Below are 21,293 nucleotides of genomic sequence, written 5' to 3' on the forward strand. Positions count from 1 at the left end.
CTCAGCCATCTTCACATATGTACAATTTTACAGAATTTATTACAGAACTTGTAGTTAATCAAATAAAGTGATAAAGAAAATTATAAGAAATCATTTCAATCGGGTAAAAGTGTATTACAGAAATATGAGGGTTTGTAAGAACACCACCTAAAAAGACAAACACCAAGCACCAAAGTTCCTTATATATGATATGTTAAAAAATCCTTCATCAATTTCTATTTTTTTCCCGAATCTATTTTAGAATCAAATATAGTTCGATCCTCAAACAAAACGAAGAAAGAAAGAATAGGAACACATAGAATGTCCATGTCTTAAAACCCTAACAACTCACCTCAACCCAAACATGTAGGACTGTTCATAGTTAAACAAAGAGTGTGCCTTGGTCTCAGAATTGACAAAAATTATTCGGTCAATCAAACCCTGAAAAGTATATATTTTTATTTTGTTATTATTAGTTGATCAAACAAAATTGGCTTTTGACATTGTCATTGATATAACACACTCCCTCTTCCTCCTTCCTTTCTTCAGATAATGCTTCACAAGAGGAAATGACAAATCTTTAGATAGTTTTGATGGACCATTAGACCTTCTAAAATAAATCCCTGACAGAAATCTTGACAATTCATTCAAGGCAATAGATGCAGTTAAATTATCATATTTTGTTTCATTTTATTATTTTTCTGTTCAACGTGGTCAATGAACAGACGAGTTGTTTGTTTGTTTTTAAGGTTTTTACGGCGCTTGCGACAAGTTTAAGTCATTTCAGCACCAGTAAAAAGGAAGAAAATGGGATAGTCAAAAAAAGTTATAAATTCACAATTGAAAGCACAGAAGTAAAATTAAGACAAAGGGAAAGGGCTCAAGATGTAGATTCAAAGATCCCACTAACAGTGCATTTAGTTTGAGACCAACTTATTGTCTCATCCAGACACAAGCACAGATCCCCACTAAGAGGAATACACTCACATGTTTACAAACCGTTATATATTTAAAACAAAAAAACCCCCAAAAAATAACTACATAAAGAGAGGTAATTTACAAGGAAAAAAATATATTTACCATGATGGAATCTGGAACATCTCTCAGGCTGTAAGTCTCTTTTGCAGGCAATGGCTCTCCTTTCAACAACTCATACACAGCAGGGAATGCAGACAAAATGTTGACGAGGCGAATGAAATGCTGCAAGGTTATGGAAAAATGTGTTAAGAAAAAGCCCCCCAGAAAAATAAGAACTTGGGAACATGAATTTGCTTTAAAACTATCTACATGTTAACTTTTTTTTAAATCGTCATTAAGGATTCAAAAATGTGTTTCACATTCACGTGAATAAAGTGAATGGATCCTGGTTTCTGTAGCCTTAGACGAATAGCAACCATTGCTTACTACCCTATGGATAGAGTACTAGTCTGTCATATTCAGAAAAGTGAGTGGAGCAGGCACTTATGTTGGTAACAACAAGATATGAAGTGAGTAGAAAAGTGCCAGAAGACAATAGAGAATAAAAAATTTTTTCGCGGCGGTGGTGGGGTTTGAACCTGCGACCTTATTGGTACGACAACTCCGCCTGGCAGGTGAGAGCGTGGCTCTACCGTGTGAGCTATCCACGAACACAAAAATATTCGTTTCAAACCCAAAGTCATTTCTAGATCCCTCTCTCACCCACTTCTTGAGATCGCCGATTCGTTCACCACCATCGCGAAGTAATTTTGACCAGCAGTTAAGCTTAATAGCCAATATTCTCATCACAAACATATAACATAGAAACGATTGAGACATGGAGTATGCTCCGGTGTATGGGTGAATTTTTAATTCAGAAAAGTGAGTGGAGCAGGCACTTATGTTGGTAACAACAAGATATGAAGTGAGTAGAAAAGTGCCAGAAGACAATAGAGAATAAAAAATTTTTTCGCGGCGGTGGTGGGGTTTGAACCTGCGACCTTATTGGTACGACAACTCCGCCTGGCAGGTGAGAGCGTGGCTCTACCGTGTGAGCTATCCACGAACACAAAAATATTCGTTTCAAACCCAAAGTCATTTCTAGATCCCTCTCTCACCCACTTCTTGAGATCGCCGATTCGTTCACCACCATCGCGAAGTAATTTTGACCAGCAGTTAAGCTTAATAGCCAATATTCTCATCACAAACATATAACATAGAAACGATTGAGACATGGAGTATGCTCCGGTGTATGGGGTGAATTTTTAATTCAGAAAAGTGAGTGGAGCAGGCACTTATGTTGGTAACAACAAGATATGAAGTGAGTAGAAAAGTGCCAGAAGACAATAGAGAATAAAAATTTTTTTCGCGGCGGTGGTGGGGTTTGAACCTGCGACCTTATTGGTACGACAACTCCGCCTGGCAGGTGAGAGCGTGGCTCTACCGTGTGAGCTATCCACGAACACAAAAATATTCGTTTCAAACCCAAAGTCATTTCTAGATCCCTCTCTCACCCACTTCTTGAGATCGCCGATTCGTTCACCACCATCGCGAAGTAATTTTGACCAGCAGTTAAGCTTAATAGCCAATATTCTCATCACAAACATATAACATAGAAACGATTGAGACATGGAGTATGCTCCGGTGTATGGGGTGAATTTTTAATTCAGAAAAGTGAGTGGAGCAGGCACTTATGTTGGTAACAACAAGATATGAAGTGAGTAGAAAAGTGCCAGAAGACAATAGAGAATAAAAAAATTTTTCGCGGCGGTGGTGGGGTTTGAACCTGCGACCTTATTGGTACGACAACTGCGCCTGGCAGGTGAGAGCGTGGCTCTACCGTGTGAGCTATCCACGAACACAAAAATATTCGTTTCAAACCCAAAGTCATTTCTAGATCCCTCTCTCACCCACTTCTTGAGATCGCCGATTCGTTCACCACCATCGCGAAGTAATTTTGACCAGCAGTTAAGCTTAATAGCCAATATTCTCATCACAAACATATAACATAGAAACGATTGAGACATGGAGTATGCTCCGGTGTATGGGGTGAATTTTTAATTCAGAAAAGTGAGTGGAGCAGGCACTTATGTTGGTAACAACAAGATATGAAGTGAGTAGAAAAGTGCCAGAAGACAATAGAGAATAAAAAAATTTTTCGCGGCGGTGGTGGGGTTTGAACCTGCGACCTTATTGGTACGACAACTGCGCCTGGCAGGTGAGAGCGTGGCTCTACCGTGTGAGCTATCCACGAACACAAAAATATTCGTTTCAAACCCAAAGTCATTTCTAGATCCCTCTCTCACCCACTTCTTGAGATCGCCGATTCGTTCACCACCATCGCGAAGTAATTTTGACCAGCAGTTAAGCTTAATAGCCAATATTCTCATCACAAACATATAACATAGAAACGATTGAGACATGGAGTATGCTCCGGTGTATGGGGTGAATTTTTAATTCAGAAAAGTGAGTGGAGCAGGCACTTATGTTGGTAACAACAAGATATGAAGTGAGTAGAAAAGTGCCAGAAGACAATAGAGAATAAAAAATTTTTTCGCGGCGGTGGTGGGGTTTGAACCTGCGACCTTATTGGTACGACAACTCCGCCTGGCAGTGAGAGCGTGGCTCTACCGTGTGAGCTATCCACGAACACAAAAATATTCGTTTCAAACCCAAAGTCATTTCTAGATCCCTCTCACCCACTTCTTGAGATCGCCGATTCGTTCACCACCATCGCGAAGTAATTTGACCAGCAGTTAAGCTTAATAGCCAATATTCTCATCACAAACATATAACATAGAAACGATTGAGACATGGAGTATGCTCCGGTGTATGGGGTGAATTTTTAATTCAGAAAAGTGAGTGGAGCAGGCACTTATGTTGGTAACAACAAGATATGAAGTGAGTAGAAAAGTGCCAGAAGACAATAGAGAATAAAAAAATTTTTCGCGGCGGTGGTGGGTTTGAACCTGCGACCTTATTGGTACGACAACTGCGCCTGGCAGGTGAGAGCGTGGCTCTACCGTGTAGCTATCCACGAACACAAAAATATTCGTTTCAAACCCAAAGTCATTTCTAGATCCCTCTCTCACCCACTTCTTGAGATCGCCGATTCGTTCACCACCATCGCGAAGTAATTTTGACCACGTTAAGCTTATCAATATTTTTTAATGCGATTGAGACATGATATGCTTTATGGAAACAAGTGATGAGCAGGACTATGTTGGTACAACAAATTGAAGTGAGTAAAAAGTGCCAAGACATAGAAAAAATTTTCGCGGCGGTGGTGGTTTGAACCTGCACTTATTGGTACGACAATCGCCTGGCAGTGAGAGCGTGGCTCTACCGGTGAGCATCCACCACAAAAATATTCTTCAAACCAAAGTCATTCTAGATCTCTCTCACCATTCTGAGATGTCGATGTTCACCACCACGCGCGAAGTAATTTTGACCAGCATTTGTTATAGCCATATTCTCACACCATATACATAGAAACGATTGACATGAGTATCCTCGTGTATGGGTGAATTTAAATCAAAAAGTGAGTGGGCAGCACTATGTTGGTAACAAAGAATGAAGTGAGTAAAAAGTGCCAAAACAAAAGAGATAAAAATTTTTCGCGGCGGTGGTGGGGTTTGAACCTGCGACCTTATTGGTACGACAACTCCGCCTGCAGGTGAGAGCGTGGCTCTACGTGTGAGCTATCCCGAACACAAAAATATTCGTTCAAACCCAAAGTCATTCAGATCCCTCCTCACCCACTTCTGAGATCGCCGATTCGTTCACCACCATCGCGAAGTAATTTTGACCAGCAGTTAAGCTAATAGCCAATATCTCATCACAAACATATACATAGAAACGATGAGACATGATATGCTCCGTGTATGGGGTGAATTTTTAATTCAGAAAAGTGAGTGCAGCAGGGACTTATGTTGGTAACAACAAGATATGAAGTGAGTAGAAAAGTGCCAGAAGACAATAGAGAATAAAAATTTTTATCGCATGCTTGGGCCTTTTCTACCTCACTCATATTTGGTACCACAAAGCGCCTGCATCCACTCTACTTTTCTATCCGACATAAAAATTATCTCTTCACCGGACCAAAGTCCATTCTAATCGTTTCTATCTCCATTGTTGAGAGACATTGCTTTAACTTAACTGCTGCGAAAATTTTCCGCGATGTGTAAACCCAATGCATCCTCAAAACTTACGATGAGAGAGCGATTGAAAGGACTATTCGGGTTGGCTGAATTTTTTATTCGTGATAGTCACGGAGAGCCCCGCTCTATGTTGGTAACCAAATAGAGTGAGTTCAAATCCCACCAGACAAACGAAAAAAATTTTTTATTCTCTATTGTCTTCTGGCACTTTTCTACTCACTTCATATCTTGTTGTTACCAACATAAGTGCCTGCTCCACTCACTTTTCTGAATTAAAAATTCACCCCATACACCGGAGCATACTCCATGTCTCAATCGTTTCTATGTTATATGTTTGTGATGAGAATATTGGCTATTAAGCTTAACTGCTGGTCAAAATTACTTCGCGATGGTGGTGAACGAATCGGCGATCTCAAGAAGTGGGTGAGAGAGGGATCTAGAAATGACTTTGGGTTTGAAACGAATATTTTTGTGTTCGTGGATAGCTCACACGGTAGAGCCACGCTCTCACCTGCCAGGCGGAGTTGTCGTACCAATAAGGTCGCAGGTTCAAACCCCACCACCGCCGCGAAAAAAATTTTTATTCTCTATTGTCTTCTGGCACTTTTCTACTCACTTCATATCTTGTTGTTACCAACATAAGTGCCTGCTCCACTCACTTTTCTGAATTAAAAATTCACCCCATACACCGGAGCATACTCCATGTCTCAATCGTTTCTATGTTATATGTTTGTGATGAGAATATTGGCTATTAAGCTTAACTGCTGGTCAAAATTACTTCGCGATGGTGTGAACGAATCGCGATCTCAAGAAGTGGTGAGAGAGGGATCTAGAAATGACTTTGGGTTTGAAACGAATATTTATGTGTTCGGGATAGCTCACACGGTAGAGCCACGCTCTCAACCTGCCAGGCGGAGTTGTCGTACCAATAAGGTCGCAGGTTCAAACCCCACCACCGCCGCGAAAAAAAATTTTTTTTTTCTCTATTGTCTTCTGGCACTTTTCTACTCACTTCATAACTTGTTGTTACCAACATAAGTGCCTGCTCCACTCACTTTTCTGATTAAAAATTCACCCCATACACCGGAGCATACTCCATGTCTCAATCGTTTCTATGTTATATGTTTGTGATGAGAATATTGGCTATAAGCTTAACTGCTGGTCAAAATTACTTCGCGATGGTGGTGAACGAATCGCGATCTCAAGAAGTGGGTGAGAGAGGGATCTAGAAATGACTTTGGGTTTGAAACGAATATTTTTGTGTTCGTGGATAGCTCACACGGTAGAGCCACGCTCTCACCTGCCAGCGGAGTTGTCGTACCAATAAGGTCGCAGGTTCAAACCCACCACCGCCGCGAAAAAAATTTTTTATTCTCTATTGTCTTCTGGCACTTTTCTACTCACTTCATATCTTGTTGTTACCAACATAAGTGCCTGCTCCACTCACTTTTCTGAATTAAAAATTCACCCATACACCGAGCATACTCCATGTCTCAATCGTTTCTATGTTATATGTTTGTGATGAGAATATTGGCTATTAAGCTTAACTGCTGGTCAAAATTACTTCGCGATGGTGGTGAACGAATCGCGATCTCAAGAAGTGGTGAGAGAGGATCTAGAAATGACTTTGGGTTTGAAACAATATTTTTGTGTTCGTGGATAGCTCACACGGTAGAGCCACGCTCTCACCTGCCAGGCGGAGTTGTCGTACCAATAAGGTCGCAGGTTCAAACCCCACCACCGCCGCGAAAAAATTTTTTATTCTCTATTGTCTTCTGGCACTTTTCTACTCACTTCATATCTTGTTGTTACCAACATAAGTGCCTGCTCCACTCACTTTTCTGAATTAAAATTCACCCATACACCGGAGCATACTCCATGTCTCATCGTTCTATGTTATATGTTTGTGATGAGAATATTGCTATAGCTTAACTGCTGGTCAAAATTACTTCGCGATGGTGGTGAACGAATCGCGATCTCAGAAGTGGTGAGAGAGGGATCTAGAAATGACTTTGGTTTGAAACGAATATTTTTGTGTTCGTGGATAGCTCACACGGTAGAGCCACGCTCTCACCTGCCAGCGGATTGTCGTACAATAAGGTCGCAGTTCAAACCCACCACCGCCGCGAAAAATTTTTTATTCTTATTGTCTTCTGGCACTTTTCTACTCACTTCATATCTTGTATCTGTCATAAGGTATTTCTGCCAGATCTAAAAGACCCAGTTTCCAAATACTGTTGGTGGACAGAGGTCAGAAAAAATCTGACTGACCAAGATCAATATCAGTTCCTACTGCTTTAAGATGAGTGCTCTACCAATCAAGTTAACAGGATGAAATAGAGAAACAAGAGAAAGTGAGGAGGCAGATAGATAGATAGATAGATAGATAGATAGATAGAAGATAGATGATAGATAGATAGATATACACATAGAAAGAAAGACAGATATAGAGAGAGAGAGAGAGAGAGAGAGAGAGAGAGAGAGAGAGAGAGAGAGAGAGAGAGAGAGAGAGAGAGAGAATAACAAGATAGAAAGAGAAAAGAAATGAATATATTACAAACAGAAGAAATTGTTATAGACCTTCTGGGAAGCTCTGTCAATGGGGTCTACAGGCCAAGACTTGGGAGAAAACTTTGGCGTGTCTTGCGGGCTGCATTCCAACACCGACCACAACTCTACTAGGAGAGCCTTAATGTAACCTAAGAAAATAATTGTTGATTTGAAACATGAAACAAGTAGATATCAATTTAATTGATTTACTTAAAATACTGCAGTTGCTGCATTTCAATTTCATTTTCTTTTTAGAGAGAAAAGATCGTTCACTGAGTCATAAATTATGATTTTTTATTTCTTCCCAGGTTGATAGAGTTCAATGTTTTGAAAGTTTTATCCTGAAAATTTAGTTGAATATATTCGATTGTTTAAAAATGGCCGACTCGATTATATTTCCAGGTCCACCATCAGAATTATACTGTATTCCTTTTGCTTTAGATATTTGTATCAATCTTACTGTTGTTAATAACAAACATAACAAAATCGCATTTACATAGCACATTCACTCATTATAAAACGTCGATGTCTGTATAAAAAGGATAGAAAAGTAGTTTATTAATCAATTTACGTAAAATGCATTCCCATAGAAAGGACAGTAACTATCGTATTGACTTACTGAAGAGAAAAGAGATAAAGCTTAACTGAACATTAAGGGTCTCGAAAGACTAAGCACATCTACTTTCAAATTTAATGTAGCTTCAGAAATAAAGGGATATAGATTCAAAGGACTGCTCAGCGATTTTGTGATTTACTCTTATTTATTTGGCTTTGTTAAAGAAAAGGGTACAGTAAATGCAATTTTTATTTTGAAAACAATAAAGCAACGGTTAATCGAAAAACAAAAATCACTTTCTCTATGCTTCAATCATTATTCCAAAGCTTTTGATTCAGTACAACATGAAATGCTCTTCAAAATCTTAGAAAAGATCGGTGTAGACAGTAAAGACCTTCAAATTGTGAAAAACTTATATTGGAATCAACATCGTGTGTCAAACTTGATAATGAAACATCAGAATTCTTTAACATCAAGAAGGGAGTAAGACAATGTTGCATCTTATCACTGGACCTTTTTAATCAATAGTGAAATAATATTCAAAGAAATTGATGTTATGAAAGGCGTCATCATTGGAGGGCAGAATATGAATTGCATAAGAAACGCAGATGATGGTACTCTGATGGCATACTTTCCAGAACACATGCAGAAAATTTTAGATTTACTGGTGAGCAAAAGTGAAGAGATGGGCCTGAAACTAAATGTTAAGAAAACCGAATGCATGGTGGTCTCAAAGAATGACAACAACATAACCTTCCACTTGTCAAGCAAAGGAGAATCCATCAAACACGTAAAGAAATTTAAATATTTAGGCACTATCATTACCTGTGATGCACGTGACATAGACGATATAAAACAAAGAATAGCAATAGCAAAAAAAGTGTTCCATAAAATGCGACTAGTTGTGTCAAACAACAATGAAGATCAGAATGAAAATAGTGGAAACATGTTATAAGTACCCTTTTTTACGGGTAACAATCATGATACAAGGTAGAGAGAGAGTGGAAGACAAAGAATGTGACTATCATACGACAAGATGCAAAAGTGTGTGACAGTTTGAGACGAAGGGTAGATAGGAGAGCAGCTTGATCACATGCTCAAAAGAGAGCACGTTATATGATTTCTGGGCATGAAACACGGACAAAGAAACAGATGTAACATCTGGATATCAAAGGCAAAGAGATGAGATGGGAAGACAAACATATGTCATTTCTAAACTCTAAAAGGCAGAAGTGTGTTTAAAAACAACTGCAGATTTTCATGAGTCATTACATAAAGATTCATGGATGCACTACTGCACATGCTCAAGATAAAGGAATATTATTCTGGTTTGCTAAATAATTCTTTTTTAACTGATTCACACCAAACCAAAAATCAAAAGTTCATAGCATAATTACCCCACCCACCCCAACCCATTCCTGTCTTCCTCCGTTCTAAATGTCAAATGTATAGTAATTCTTAAATGGGTAGTGGCAATTATTACAAATACTCGATTGCATATATTACTGATATTTATTTCTATAAAGCAAGGTAAAATTTTTCAAATCATTATTTTTTTCATTTGTCTGGTATAAAAAGACCGACGAATTATACTGAGCACTCTCTTCAGTGAAAATGGAATATTATTCTGAGTTTTAGTAAAATTTATTCTTAAGTTCGAGCTGTAACTGATTCACACCAGATACCTAAAACAACAAACAAGTTAGCTATTACTGGCAAATACAAATATTCGAAACTTTATTTTGTGCAAAGAATTAAATTCATGTAAATCTAATGACAAATAGATATGCACTATAAGAACATTTCCTGCAAACGAGCAGCACTAGAAAAAAATGGCAAAACAAAGAATAAAAAAATTAAACGATATTAGTGTAGCGATGTACTTTTACCCCAACACTTAACTTCTATTTTTTACCAGTAGCAGTTTTACTGAGTTATCTCTTAGAAATAATTAGAATATTTATATTGCTCTTCAGTCATGAATAAGAAATGTATGGACACCAACAAAGCTCTTATCAAATAACTTTAATTCCATCCAGTTTTTACATGGTTTAACATATCTCCAGCTAAATCTCTCCTCCAAGAAGGCTGTAGTTTTTCCCTCACTTGTTGAGCTTTTATTTTGTTTAGATTTTTATATTGCGCAATATCCACTAAACGTGCTCAAAGCACTTTACAAAGGGTCCCTGACCAACAGCAACACGTAACATAAAGAACGAGACATGACACGTGTTAGACGATAATACAATTATTTTTTCCCGACAGAGACAATGCTGTTAACGGCCAGGTACTCATTTTACACCTGCATACGATGAAAGAATATAAGTAAAATGTCTTTTCCAAGGACTCAACTATGTGCTGAGCAAGGCTCAAACCCAGGAGCATCCAATCCAAAAGTAAGTGTCATACCACAAGACCACATGATGGATTCCAGCTTAATGCCATACTTGTAATGTTGTATGGTGGTTTGTGTAGCTTACTTCCTGTTGAATTTCCCTATTTCCAGGTTCTTGTCCATTGCTACTTTATCAACAAACCATTTAAAGATTATGATTGGCATCAAGTATGAATATACATAAAATGAAACTTTAAGGCAAGCAGACAAAAGACATGAAATTTCAAATCTCTATTCCTAAAATTGAGAATTCAGATTGGGTAGAAATAGAGATGGGAGATATGAGATATTTACCAGTGCTTTGTAAAGCTTGAATACCCGGAGCTGTGGCCGCCACCTGGGTCACCATGTAGCCATATCCAAACTTTTCACACTTGCTGACCTGGAAATACCATTTGTAATGCAACATACGAATTTATTTGGCATGGATAAAATAATCTCACTTCATGTCTTTGTAATCTGGATTATCCTTAGTTTATATTATTCGTCTGGGTAGCTGAGCTTTTGATGAATTATAATAATGATAATAATAATAATAAAAAATAATAATATATAATAATAATATAATAATAATAATAATATAATAATAATAATAATAAAAATAATAATATATAAAAATAATAATAATAATAATAATAATAATAATAATAATAATAATAATAATAATAATAATAATAATAATAATAATAATAATAATAATAATAATAATAATAATAATAATAAATAAATAATAATAATAATAATAATAATAATAATAATAATAATAATAATAATAAAATAATAATAATAATAATAATAATAATAATAATAATAATAATAATAATAATAATAATAATAATAATAATAATAATAAATAGCATTTCTATATTGAGTTTAAAAAACAAGTAAAAGAGAGTAAATTTTGAATTCAAAGCACCTGTTCAAAGCATTTAGGATTGGAGAAATAGACATTTGTGAACGTGGAGAGGGGAAGCAGGATGTCACACAAATTTTGCAGGACTGCGCAAAGTACAATGAGAAAAGGGCGACCATTTGGCCTGAGAGGACTACACTAAAATTAAAAATCGAACCTCTATGGGTCTCAGCACGAGCTTGGGAAGACTGCAGCATTCATGCATCTTTTTGACCTTCAGTCATAAAGATATCATGAAGGGAAAGAAGAAGAAAAAGAAAAAGAAGAAGAAGAAGAATTTATCAACCTATACAAGCTGATTTAACTCCTTAAAACTAAAAGAAAAACAAAACAAACAAACAAAAAAAACAAAAAAAAAAACAACAAACAATAAATGGTATATTCACGACTTATCTTTAATCTGAAATTGACATGGAGACAAGAGTAAAAAAAACAGTCTATGAACAAATAACAAAAAATACTAATAATAATTGTGGCGAATTCCTTACCTGAAGTTTCTTGTCATATCGCCAACACATGTAGCGTACACACTCGTTAAATGCACCTGTTTGCTGTAGTAATAGAATGCCTTTGCAAGTACTTGCAAAATTGAGAAGATTGTCTTGAAGGGTTTCTTTCCAAGTGTTTCTGGAAAGAAATTATCATTTTCTTAAGGAATAAAAATACCTATGTCATACCTATATCTGTCTCATGTTGAGAGCAAAGAAAAAGGGAAAAAAACGTCAAATGGATGTGCATGTCTATGTCAATATAAAATCTTTTCCTTAAGCTTCAAACTAGACAGTTTGAGACAAAAAGTTCTACAACAGCAAAAGGCATAAAGAAAAAGTGAATAAAAAACGGGGCAAGATTACTTCCTTTCCACTGTCAATTATTATAGGGTCGAGTCATCCTTATAAAAAATATCAATACATGTCGCACCATAACATGTTATATTTTAATTCCTGGATTGTAGAGTTTCAGAGCTTTATAGTCAGGAAATGCATTGTAGATTGTGACAATTAAAATAGAATAGCCATGACATAGTCCATCGTTAGTGTTGTAAAAAGGTTGAAAACAAATAACTGCCACTTAAAACCATGAAACTATGGTAGGTTTTATATTTCAAACAGAAACTACTTACATAAAAGATTCTTTATACTTGACACCCTCATCACCTCCTTTCATGCTCGAGACCATAGAGCCAGATTTCTTTTCTTGTGCCTGTAACTGTTTGAAAATAAATATTCTAAGGATTATAGCACGAAATATAAAATTCAGACCTTAAAGAGAGCTTTATCAATGTTAGAACCATATATATATATCTGCATACGTGTGGGTGTGAGTGTGTGTGTATGTGTATAACCTTGTACATGTGTGTGTTTGTGTGAATATGTGTGTGAAGCGAGTATAAGAGTAAGATTTTGCTTGTATTTTCTTCTTTGAAAAACTCACCTCTTTCCATGCATCAGCAACATATGTGTGTAGTTCATATGGAGCCAACACAAGCAAGCCTTCATATGTGTTGTACAATTGCCTACAGACATACAGATAGGCACCGACCACTGTGTTCGAGGGAGGAGGACATGATTTACTCAGGTTGTTCATTAGAGCTTTTTTGGTGAACTCGGCAATCAAGTGGGCTGCTGATGATCTGTGGTAATAAACTCATATATTTGATTGGTTCTTCAAAAGGAAAAAGCTATGTAGTCTAGTGGTATGACACTCACTTTTGGATTGGGAGGTCCTGGGCTCGATCTTGCTCAAGTTGCATAGTTGAGTCTTTGGAAAAGGCTCTTTACTCACATTCTCTCACTGTACTCAGGTGTAAAATGAGTACTTGGCCATTAACAGCGTTGTCTCTGTCGGAAAAAATTGTAATATCACCTAGCAGGCAACATGTCTCGTTCTACATGTTACGTATTGCTGTTGGCCTGGGACCCCTTGTAAAGCGTTTTGAGCGTGTTTAGTGGATATTGCGCTATATAAAAGCTCAAGTTTTAAAAAAAAATTATCAATATTTCAAATTTGTTTTATTTAATATTTTTTACTTAACCAATACCCCCATCCCCTCTTTTCTTTCCTCTACATGATAAATTTTTTCACTTGATTCTCATATTATTATGAGAAAAACATATTAAAACTTAGAAAAACAATAATAAATTCATCAAAGACACAAAATAAAAACCCCACAACTCACTTTGACTCCTTACTGTCACAGTTATGTGCAAAATGATTGATTAGCTGTAAAATGGGATCTAATAAGTCAAACTGAAAGTACTTTACGACAGACGTACATTCTTTCAAAAAGGTAGCAAGCAAATATTACTGTCTGAAGAAAACGGGATCTACTTCAGCTTCATGGGCCTAATGGTTCTAAACAACTAATTTGCTCTGGTGTAAAGACTAGAAAATTGATTCTATGATGTTATGATTAAAACACAAATCAATAAGTAGAGTATTATCCTTTATGATTATTAAAAATTAATATTTTTTGTCTGAAATGATAAAAAAGAAATAACACATCTAACAGACATCTTAATCATAATCTTTTTCACAAAAGGAGATAAAATCAAATCATGTTACTTACTTCGTCCTTGAGAAAAGACTCTTTCCTTCCCCATATAGCAGATGTCTTCTCCCTTTGCTGCTTGAGGCGAGAACTGACAAGATGTCTGCTACATGGATGAGGGTGCTTTCCCCTGGAGCGGGCCGATCCTGCAAAATACATGAAAAACCAATGGCTTTTCTGTGACATGAAATGGACATGAACACTGTATCTCCAAATACTCACTTAAATTAAGATGATGAAATTAAAAGAAAACAATATAAAGCAACAAAATATTTTAAAATCCTAAAACTTACAGTGGATGCATCCAGGTACTGTATGACTGGGGTCATGAGTGTGTTCATGATGTCATCACGACACACACAACTTGTACAGACACCTTCTGTGTTACAAAGAGACTTGAACACTTCTGTCACTAACGAAGCGGCTTCATATTGCCCTGGAAAAGTAAAATGACACAACTATTAATACTGTAAGAAAGATAGTTTACTATAGCAGCATTATAATCAAAATATGAATTTCAAAAATAGCAAAAATATTAAAAGAAAAGAGATTTTATCACAATAATTAAATGGTACACAAAAATAACTTATCAAAACCAAAGAGAGCTAAACAACAGAATAGCCATAATCTCTTATATTGTCTTTCAAACACACAATTTGTGACATTCCGCCATAATTTGATATTGTGTGATGATAAAAATCTATTTTTAAGTCAAAACAATGGAATTTTAATTTTAATTCTGTTTGGTAGTTTGTTTTTGTTTGTTTTGTTTGTTTTAAATTTATCTTTTTTCCCCGATTTTTTAATATTTTATAAAATAATGACATTACTTGGACATTACATGTATTCCTCTTAATAATATCTTAACTATTCAATACAAGTTTCCTAGTTTAACCTTTAATTTACTTTTAAGTATCTGGTTTACTTCAACATAATACCAAAGGACATTTGGTCGAATTTGTTCTATTTTTCTTGACACACCAAAAACAAAAGTATTTAATATCCCAGACAAAAGTATCAGTGTGAAGAAATACAAATTGCTCACACATAACGGTATACAAACCCCATAGAAATAAAAACTTACTTCTTTCATTTCGTTTGACATTGTGTGTGACACTAGAGATATTTGGGTCCACAATAAGCTGTACTAAAGCCTTCAACAACTGACTGATGCTTACATTCAAAGGGAAGGATGAGGCTGACGTGAATAGAAAACATATACATTATAGTTTATAGTTTAAAAGCCATCCAACCCCACGTCAAATGCATGTTCTAGGTACATGTGATTTGGACCAATACAATCAGCCTCCCAAAAGTACAATGGATAAGCGCACTATAATAACAATAATAGTATATAAATTAACGGAGCTAAGGTAGTGTGACCATGAAGCAAAAAAGGTTTGAAGGAGAAATTTAAGTAGTTATGATATTGTTACAAAATATGTGGTTTATAGTTTGCACTGCTAAAATGGAGTTTAAATTTTATAATATTTTCGTTAAAAACTAATTTTGCAAAGAAATATAATAAAGGCATTGATCAATCAAGATTATGTGACTTAATAAAAACATCCCCGAAATTATAAGCAAAATATCTTAAATATAAAAACACAATGAGAGCAAATAATGACTTTTTGCCCTGCTGGTTTTATCAAATGCTTTCATTTTGAGCATGATACTTAGACATTTAACAATGTTATTTCTCACCTCCTTTTTCCTCAATTCTAACAGGGAAGAAAGCTCGTCCACTGGTAAAACAAAGCAGACGACCCAAAAATGACAAAGAATGCATGAAATATGCATACTCTAGTTCTTGTCCAGTGTAATAAATGCGCTTGTCATTGCCACCTGTATTTCGGAAACAAACAAAAAATTTGTAAATTGTTGAATAGATCAAAAGATAAGGCAAGGTTATACCATTTTCTTTCATCAAGTCAGAATAGCCAAAAGAAGACTAATGAGGAATAAATGGGTAAAAATCAGGAAGACAAACCCAGGACCCTATCGATAAGACACCAACTGCTTGGCTGAAAGAGAGTGGTCAGAGAGCAAATGCACTAGCACCGGGCCATCTGGCCACTCAGAAAAGTGGCTGTCAAACTTAGTAATTATCTGAGACATAATATGATAAAGTAAATACTACCAGCAATAATGGCTTTTTAAAAAGAAAATATCAGCTTTAACAATCAAAATATCTACAAAGGGGAATTACTATTATTATTATTATTATTATTATTATTATTATTATTATTATTATTATTATATTATTATTATTATTATATTATATTATTATATATTATTATTATTATTATTATTATTATTATTATTATTATTTATATATTATTATTTATTATTATTATTAATTATTATTTTATTATTTATTATTATTATTATTATTATTATATTTATTATTATTATTATTATTATTATTATTATTATTATTATTATTATTATTATTATTATTATTTTATTATTATTATTATTATTATTATTATTATTATTATTATTATTATTCATTATTATTATTATATTATTATTACTATTATTATTATAACTAGTGGAGAACTTGCAATATTTGTGGAGAAATAAAGGCTATTACGAACGGCAGTCATCTATCATATTTCTACTGTATTGTGGAAATTAAGATAGGTTATAAATAAATAATTATTTTAAAAATTTAATATAGACGTTTTTTCTTAATGAAAAAAAGTTTTTCTTTAACAAAAAAAAAAACAAAGCAAAAACAACAAACAAACGTGGAAAACAAATAGTGATGATAATGGAAAAGTATTATAAAATATAATAACAATAATGAAAATAACAATGGGTTTTTTGTTTGGTTCAATAAAATAAATAATTCAAAAAATTTAATTCCAAGTATCAAAATATATCTAATAACTATAACAATAATAAAAATGATGTTTTTTAATTAATTTTTTTACAAAATCATCACATCGGGATTATGGGCAAAAACTAATATTGTAAGAGTGCAAGTACTCTAAAAGGTGCTTATCAGTTGTTCTGTGATGTATGAAATAAAAATTTGAATCGATATGTCCCCTAGGGGAATAAATAACAAAAACTACAGCAAAAATGTGCTTTATAAATATACACAATATTGTTGATTCTTTTATATACATTTATGTTATAAAAATGGACAGAGAACTCAAAGTAATGAAGATAAACAAAAGGCCATAAGGCCAATAGAGTTGGAGTTTATCCCGTGTCTATAGAATTAAACGGACAATAGCAATTGATTGCTACCCTTCGGATAGAATAGTATGTGAAAAAGTAGTTCGCCAGATCTAGCACTAGTTAATCAATGCAGGGTGGTTGGGGAGGTCAAAAGATATATCTCAACGACACCCAGGACGACTTCTGTACAATGCATTTCTCTCTTATTGTCAAAAACAGGCTTCTTGTCAAACTTTGAATTGTGAAAGTCGCCTCTGGTTAAAAATCTACTTAAATATTTCTTTTGTCAAGAGATATAGCATGACCAATGCAGAGTCATTAGCCTAGGGAGTCATATTCTATCCCATTTTTTTTGTAGCAACAAAGTACTCTCTGCAAGATCTAGCAAAACTTTCAAATCCCTATTTGGTGAACATTGGGGTCAGTAAAAAAAAAAAAAACATGCGATGCAGAGATGTGAAACTGGTCTGTATATCGTGCTATTCCAATTCAGCTATTAGAACCCAGAATGGCATTTTATGTTACACAAATCTAAAAATTACTCTATATTTTTCTATTGTCCTGATGTCTATCCGCAGTTACAAAGACAACAAAGAGTTTTGATTTGTATGAAACTGGAATTTAAGATATCACAAGTAGAGTACAGCCCTCACCGATGGACACTTTAGACAGAGTTTCAGAAAGCTCATCATCATCAGAGGGAGGATTATGCCTGGAGTTTACGAAATTCAAACAATGTCGTACTGAAGACACAACCTAAAATGGATCCAAACAATATTTTTTTTACCATCTAACAATAATTATAAAAATAGTCATGATGATGATTACAATAATAACAATAATAATAATAATAATAATAATAATAATAATAATAATAATAATAATAATAATAATAATAATATAATAATAATAAATAATAAATAACAATAATAATCATAATAAAATAATATAATAACAATAATATCAATTACAATAATATTAATTACAATAATAATAATAATAATAATAATAATAATAATAATAATAATAATAATAATAATAATAATAATAATAATAATAATAATAATAATAATAATAATATAATAATAATAATAATAATAATAATAATAATAATAATAATAATGGTCACTAAAACAATAATAATGAGTTATTTTTTTCAACAATCTATTTCATTTAATACATCTATATGAAAAAAAGATAGATTTAGACATAAGCTATGACAACAAATTCAAACAAATAAAAAATATACATCTTTATTTGTCTCTTAATTGTGTAGAAACTTTAACGGCACCAAAGCAGTTTGCGATGAAGTTATTGAAAAATTAAAAAGACTAAGAAAAACAATTGACCAACCAAAATTTTATAATCTTTGAGAAGTTCTAGAAGTATTTTTCTGCTGTAGTTTCCGTGCTGAAAAAAAAGAAGAAAAGATTTATAACCAAGTTATTTTTTACACTATTATGTCCACCATGGACCATTGGAAGGTTTTGATCAAACACACATTAGTTATTGCTGACGTCTATTCATGACAATTCTGAATAGCTGAAAAAAAAGCAGTCTGAGATCAACAAAGTATGTAACTATATATGTATGTTTATAGCAGTTTATGGCAATATAATATATATATATATATATATATATATATATATATATATATATATAATATATATCATATAATATATATATAATATATAAATAATATATATTTATAATATAATATACTATATATATATATATATATATATATATATATATATATATATATTATATATATGAATCGTGTTTGATACAAATATGGTACGAAAAGTGCTCGACATGTAGCAATGGAGCGAATTATTATTTTAATATTTACCACAATGTTTGAGACAGTCAACATTAATGTTCCAGGCCTAATTAGCCATCGTCAGGACTCTAAATATATTATATACATGCCCATTTGTATAGTGCATTTCTGCGAGTCTAATTTATTCCCAAAGCTGATCATATGGGACAACATTTTTATTTTATACTAGAAAAGTTGCCAATTTGGTACCCCTTTTTTTAATTGTACAATCACTCTTACTCCATCCGTCATTAACTGTTGCCAGTTACACATTCACGTCAGTCTTGCGTGAGGCAATGTGTATAAAGTGACTTAACCAAGAACACAAAGCTGGTATTAGAATTTTTAAATCATAGTCCATCCATTACTGGCCACAGCAATATAACTTGAATTTATTACATAACCAGACATTGTGCAACAAGACATCAACACAATAAAAGACTTGAAATAATGACCAATAATCTTTAAATATTCTAACAGGAAACAAATCCATATCTAGTTTACTTAATGAAAACTTTGATAGGTATTTCCTTATATCTATATTTTACAAATATATATGAAAATGCCGGTGCATATTTTATATTTATTCTCTTTTGCTCTTAAACACACTGAACAAATATTATTAAATTATCAAACTATGATGTCAGACTCACCATCCATTTGATAAACCACTGTGCCTTTGGATCCAAAATGGAGACAAAATGTAAGGGAGATAATCGATGGGGTTGTGAAGGTGATACAGTGTGGAGGGCAAACAAATTGAGTGAGCTCTCCACTACTTCCCTCAGGTAACTCTGAGGAAAACGCACCCAGTAGTTGGGGGCTTCTTGCTGAAATTCTATGATGAGCCTGAACTGTTGTTGAGAATGAGAACATGAAAAATTGGGGAGATTAATATTTAAAAGATGGTGCATGATACAACACTAACAAATCAGGCAGAAGTCAACAATTTTAAAAAATCATACCACAAAATCAAGGAGGCTAGTTCTTTTTCTTTTTTTTTTTTTTTTTTTTTTTTCGTTTGTTCTTTTTTTTTTGTTTTTGGGGGGGGGGGGGGGGGGATTGGTGAGGAGTAATTTTGTTCTTTCATTTTTCCTTCTGTTTTGTCTGGCATTGTGTTCTTCTTTGTGAATTTCTGCAAACCACCTTGGGTCGATGTTTAGACTGTCACAGAAGCGATTCAGTTTCTGAACTGTTTTAGATTTTCAGAGCTAACTATATCCACAGGCAGGCTGTTCTAAATTCTAAAAGTTGATGGAAAAAATACTGCTCATGGCATTGCACTCTTGAGCATGGAATCTGGAATCTGTAATCGCATCCTCTTGTTTTTTCCCCTCGTTGTTGCAGGTTCAAGGTCGTGGGGAGCTTCAATCAACTTATGTATTGAACGGTAGAGTTTGGTTGCATTAGCTTGCCTGCTTCGTTCCTTCAAGAGTTGACCATTAAAGGTTGGAAAGCATGGTTTCAATGCTGTGTCTTCTGTCAAAATCGTTGTACTTATATTTCCATATTTACAATTATTGTAGAAACCGTTTATGAAGCAAACAGGGAAATGAATGAAAGAAGAATTAATCCCACCATCAAATTAGAGTGAACAAAGGACCTAAATAAAATTGCTTTCAATCAAAAACAAACGGAACAGAATAGTCTTTTTTTTTTAAAATCCAGCCCTTCATCGAAAAAATTGATCAAAATTGTTTATGACAAACAGTAATAAAATTGCTGGCAATCTATAAAACTCATGCGCTTATCGAATAAGAATGGAGGGGTTGACAATAAAACCCAAATGCTGAATTTTTTTCAAGGCATATTATTCCTGCTTAAACTAATAAAGAGACTCTGGCTTTAATTTAAGAATGAACAGTTACTTATTTTATTGGTAGGTTATCCCTATAAATATGTATGCTTGTATCATTCTTAAAAAGATTAAATGAAGAATGAACAATGAATAAATGAAGGAATGAACTAATTAATGAAAGAATAATGACTGAATGAATGAATGAATAAATTATACCAGAAAACACACAAATATGCTATTGTTACAATATTAACTCACAGATTTCAGCAGTTTGACCATTGACTTGTCTGAGCAATTAAGACCATTTCGAACAGATGGAATTATAGAACTGTGAGAAGTGAACTCACCAGAAAGGAATTCAACTGGGGAGATTAAAGATTTGGTACTATTACTTTTTAAAATAAGTCCTACTTAAGCATT

At 34.0% G+C, this 21,293-nt stretch overlaps 1 protein-coding gene across 1 annotated transcript in view; it reads right to left on the reverse strand.

The window, feature by feature from the left end:
• The window catches only part of LOC144976532 (protein broad-minded-like), a 65,528-nt gene that overhangs the window by 25,391 nt on the left and 18,844 nt on the right, over nucleotides 1-21,293 (reverse strand). Inside the window, exons 8-22 of the mRNA XM_078920823.1 lie at nucleotides 21,132-21,235; nucleotides 19,729-19,929; nucleotides 18,607-18,663; nucleotides 17,907-18,009; nucleotides 15,766-15,906; nucleotides 15,146-15,259; nucleotides 14,355-14,497; nucleotides 14,080-14,207; nucleotides 12,945-13,143; nucleotides 12,634-12,719; nucleotides 11,999-12,137; nucleotides 10,892-10,979; nucleotides 7,677-7,795; nucleotides 1,060-1,179; nucleotides 332-420 (exon numbers count right to left, since the gene is read on the reverse strand). Of these exons, the coding sequence (XP_078776949.1) occupies nucleotides 332-420; nucleotides 1,060-1,179; nucleotides 7,677-7,795; nucleotides 10,892-10,979; nucleotides 11,999-12,137; nucleotides 12,634-12,719; nucleotides 12,945-13,143; nucleotides 14,080-14,207; nucleotides 14,355-14,497; nucleotides 15,146-15,259; nucleotides 15,766-15,906; nucleotides 17,907-18,009; nucleotides 18,607-18,663; nucleotides 19,729-19,929; nucleotides 21,132-21,235 (1,831 nt within the window). The remainder of the gene's footprint in view (nucleotides 1-331; nucleotides 421-1,059; nucleotides 1,180-7,676; nucleotides 7,796-10,891; nucleotides 10,980-11,998; nucleotides 12,138-12,633; nucleotides 12,720-12,944; nucleotides 13,144-14,079; nucleotides 14,208-14,354; nucleotides 14,498-15,145; nucleotides 15,260-15,765; nucleotides 15,907-17,906; nucleotides 18,010-18,606; nucleotides 18,664-19,728; nucleotides 19,930-21,131; nucleotides 21,236-21,293) is intronic.

Source organism: Berghia stephanieae, chromosome 7, assembly GCF_034508935.2.
Source record: "Berghia stephanieae isolate SIO BIC M18660-M18661 chromosome 7, UCSD_Bste_1.3, whole genome shotgun sequence".
Taxonomy (NCBI): Eukaryota; Metazoa; Mollusca; class Gastropoda; order Nudibranchia; family Aeolidiidae; genus Berghia; species Berghia stephanieae.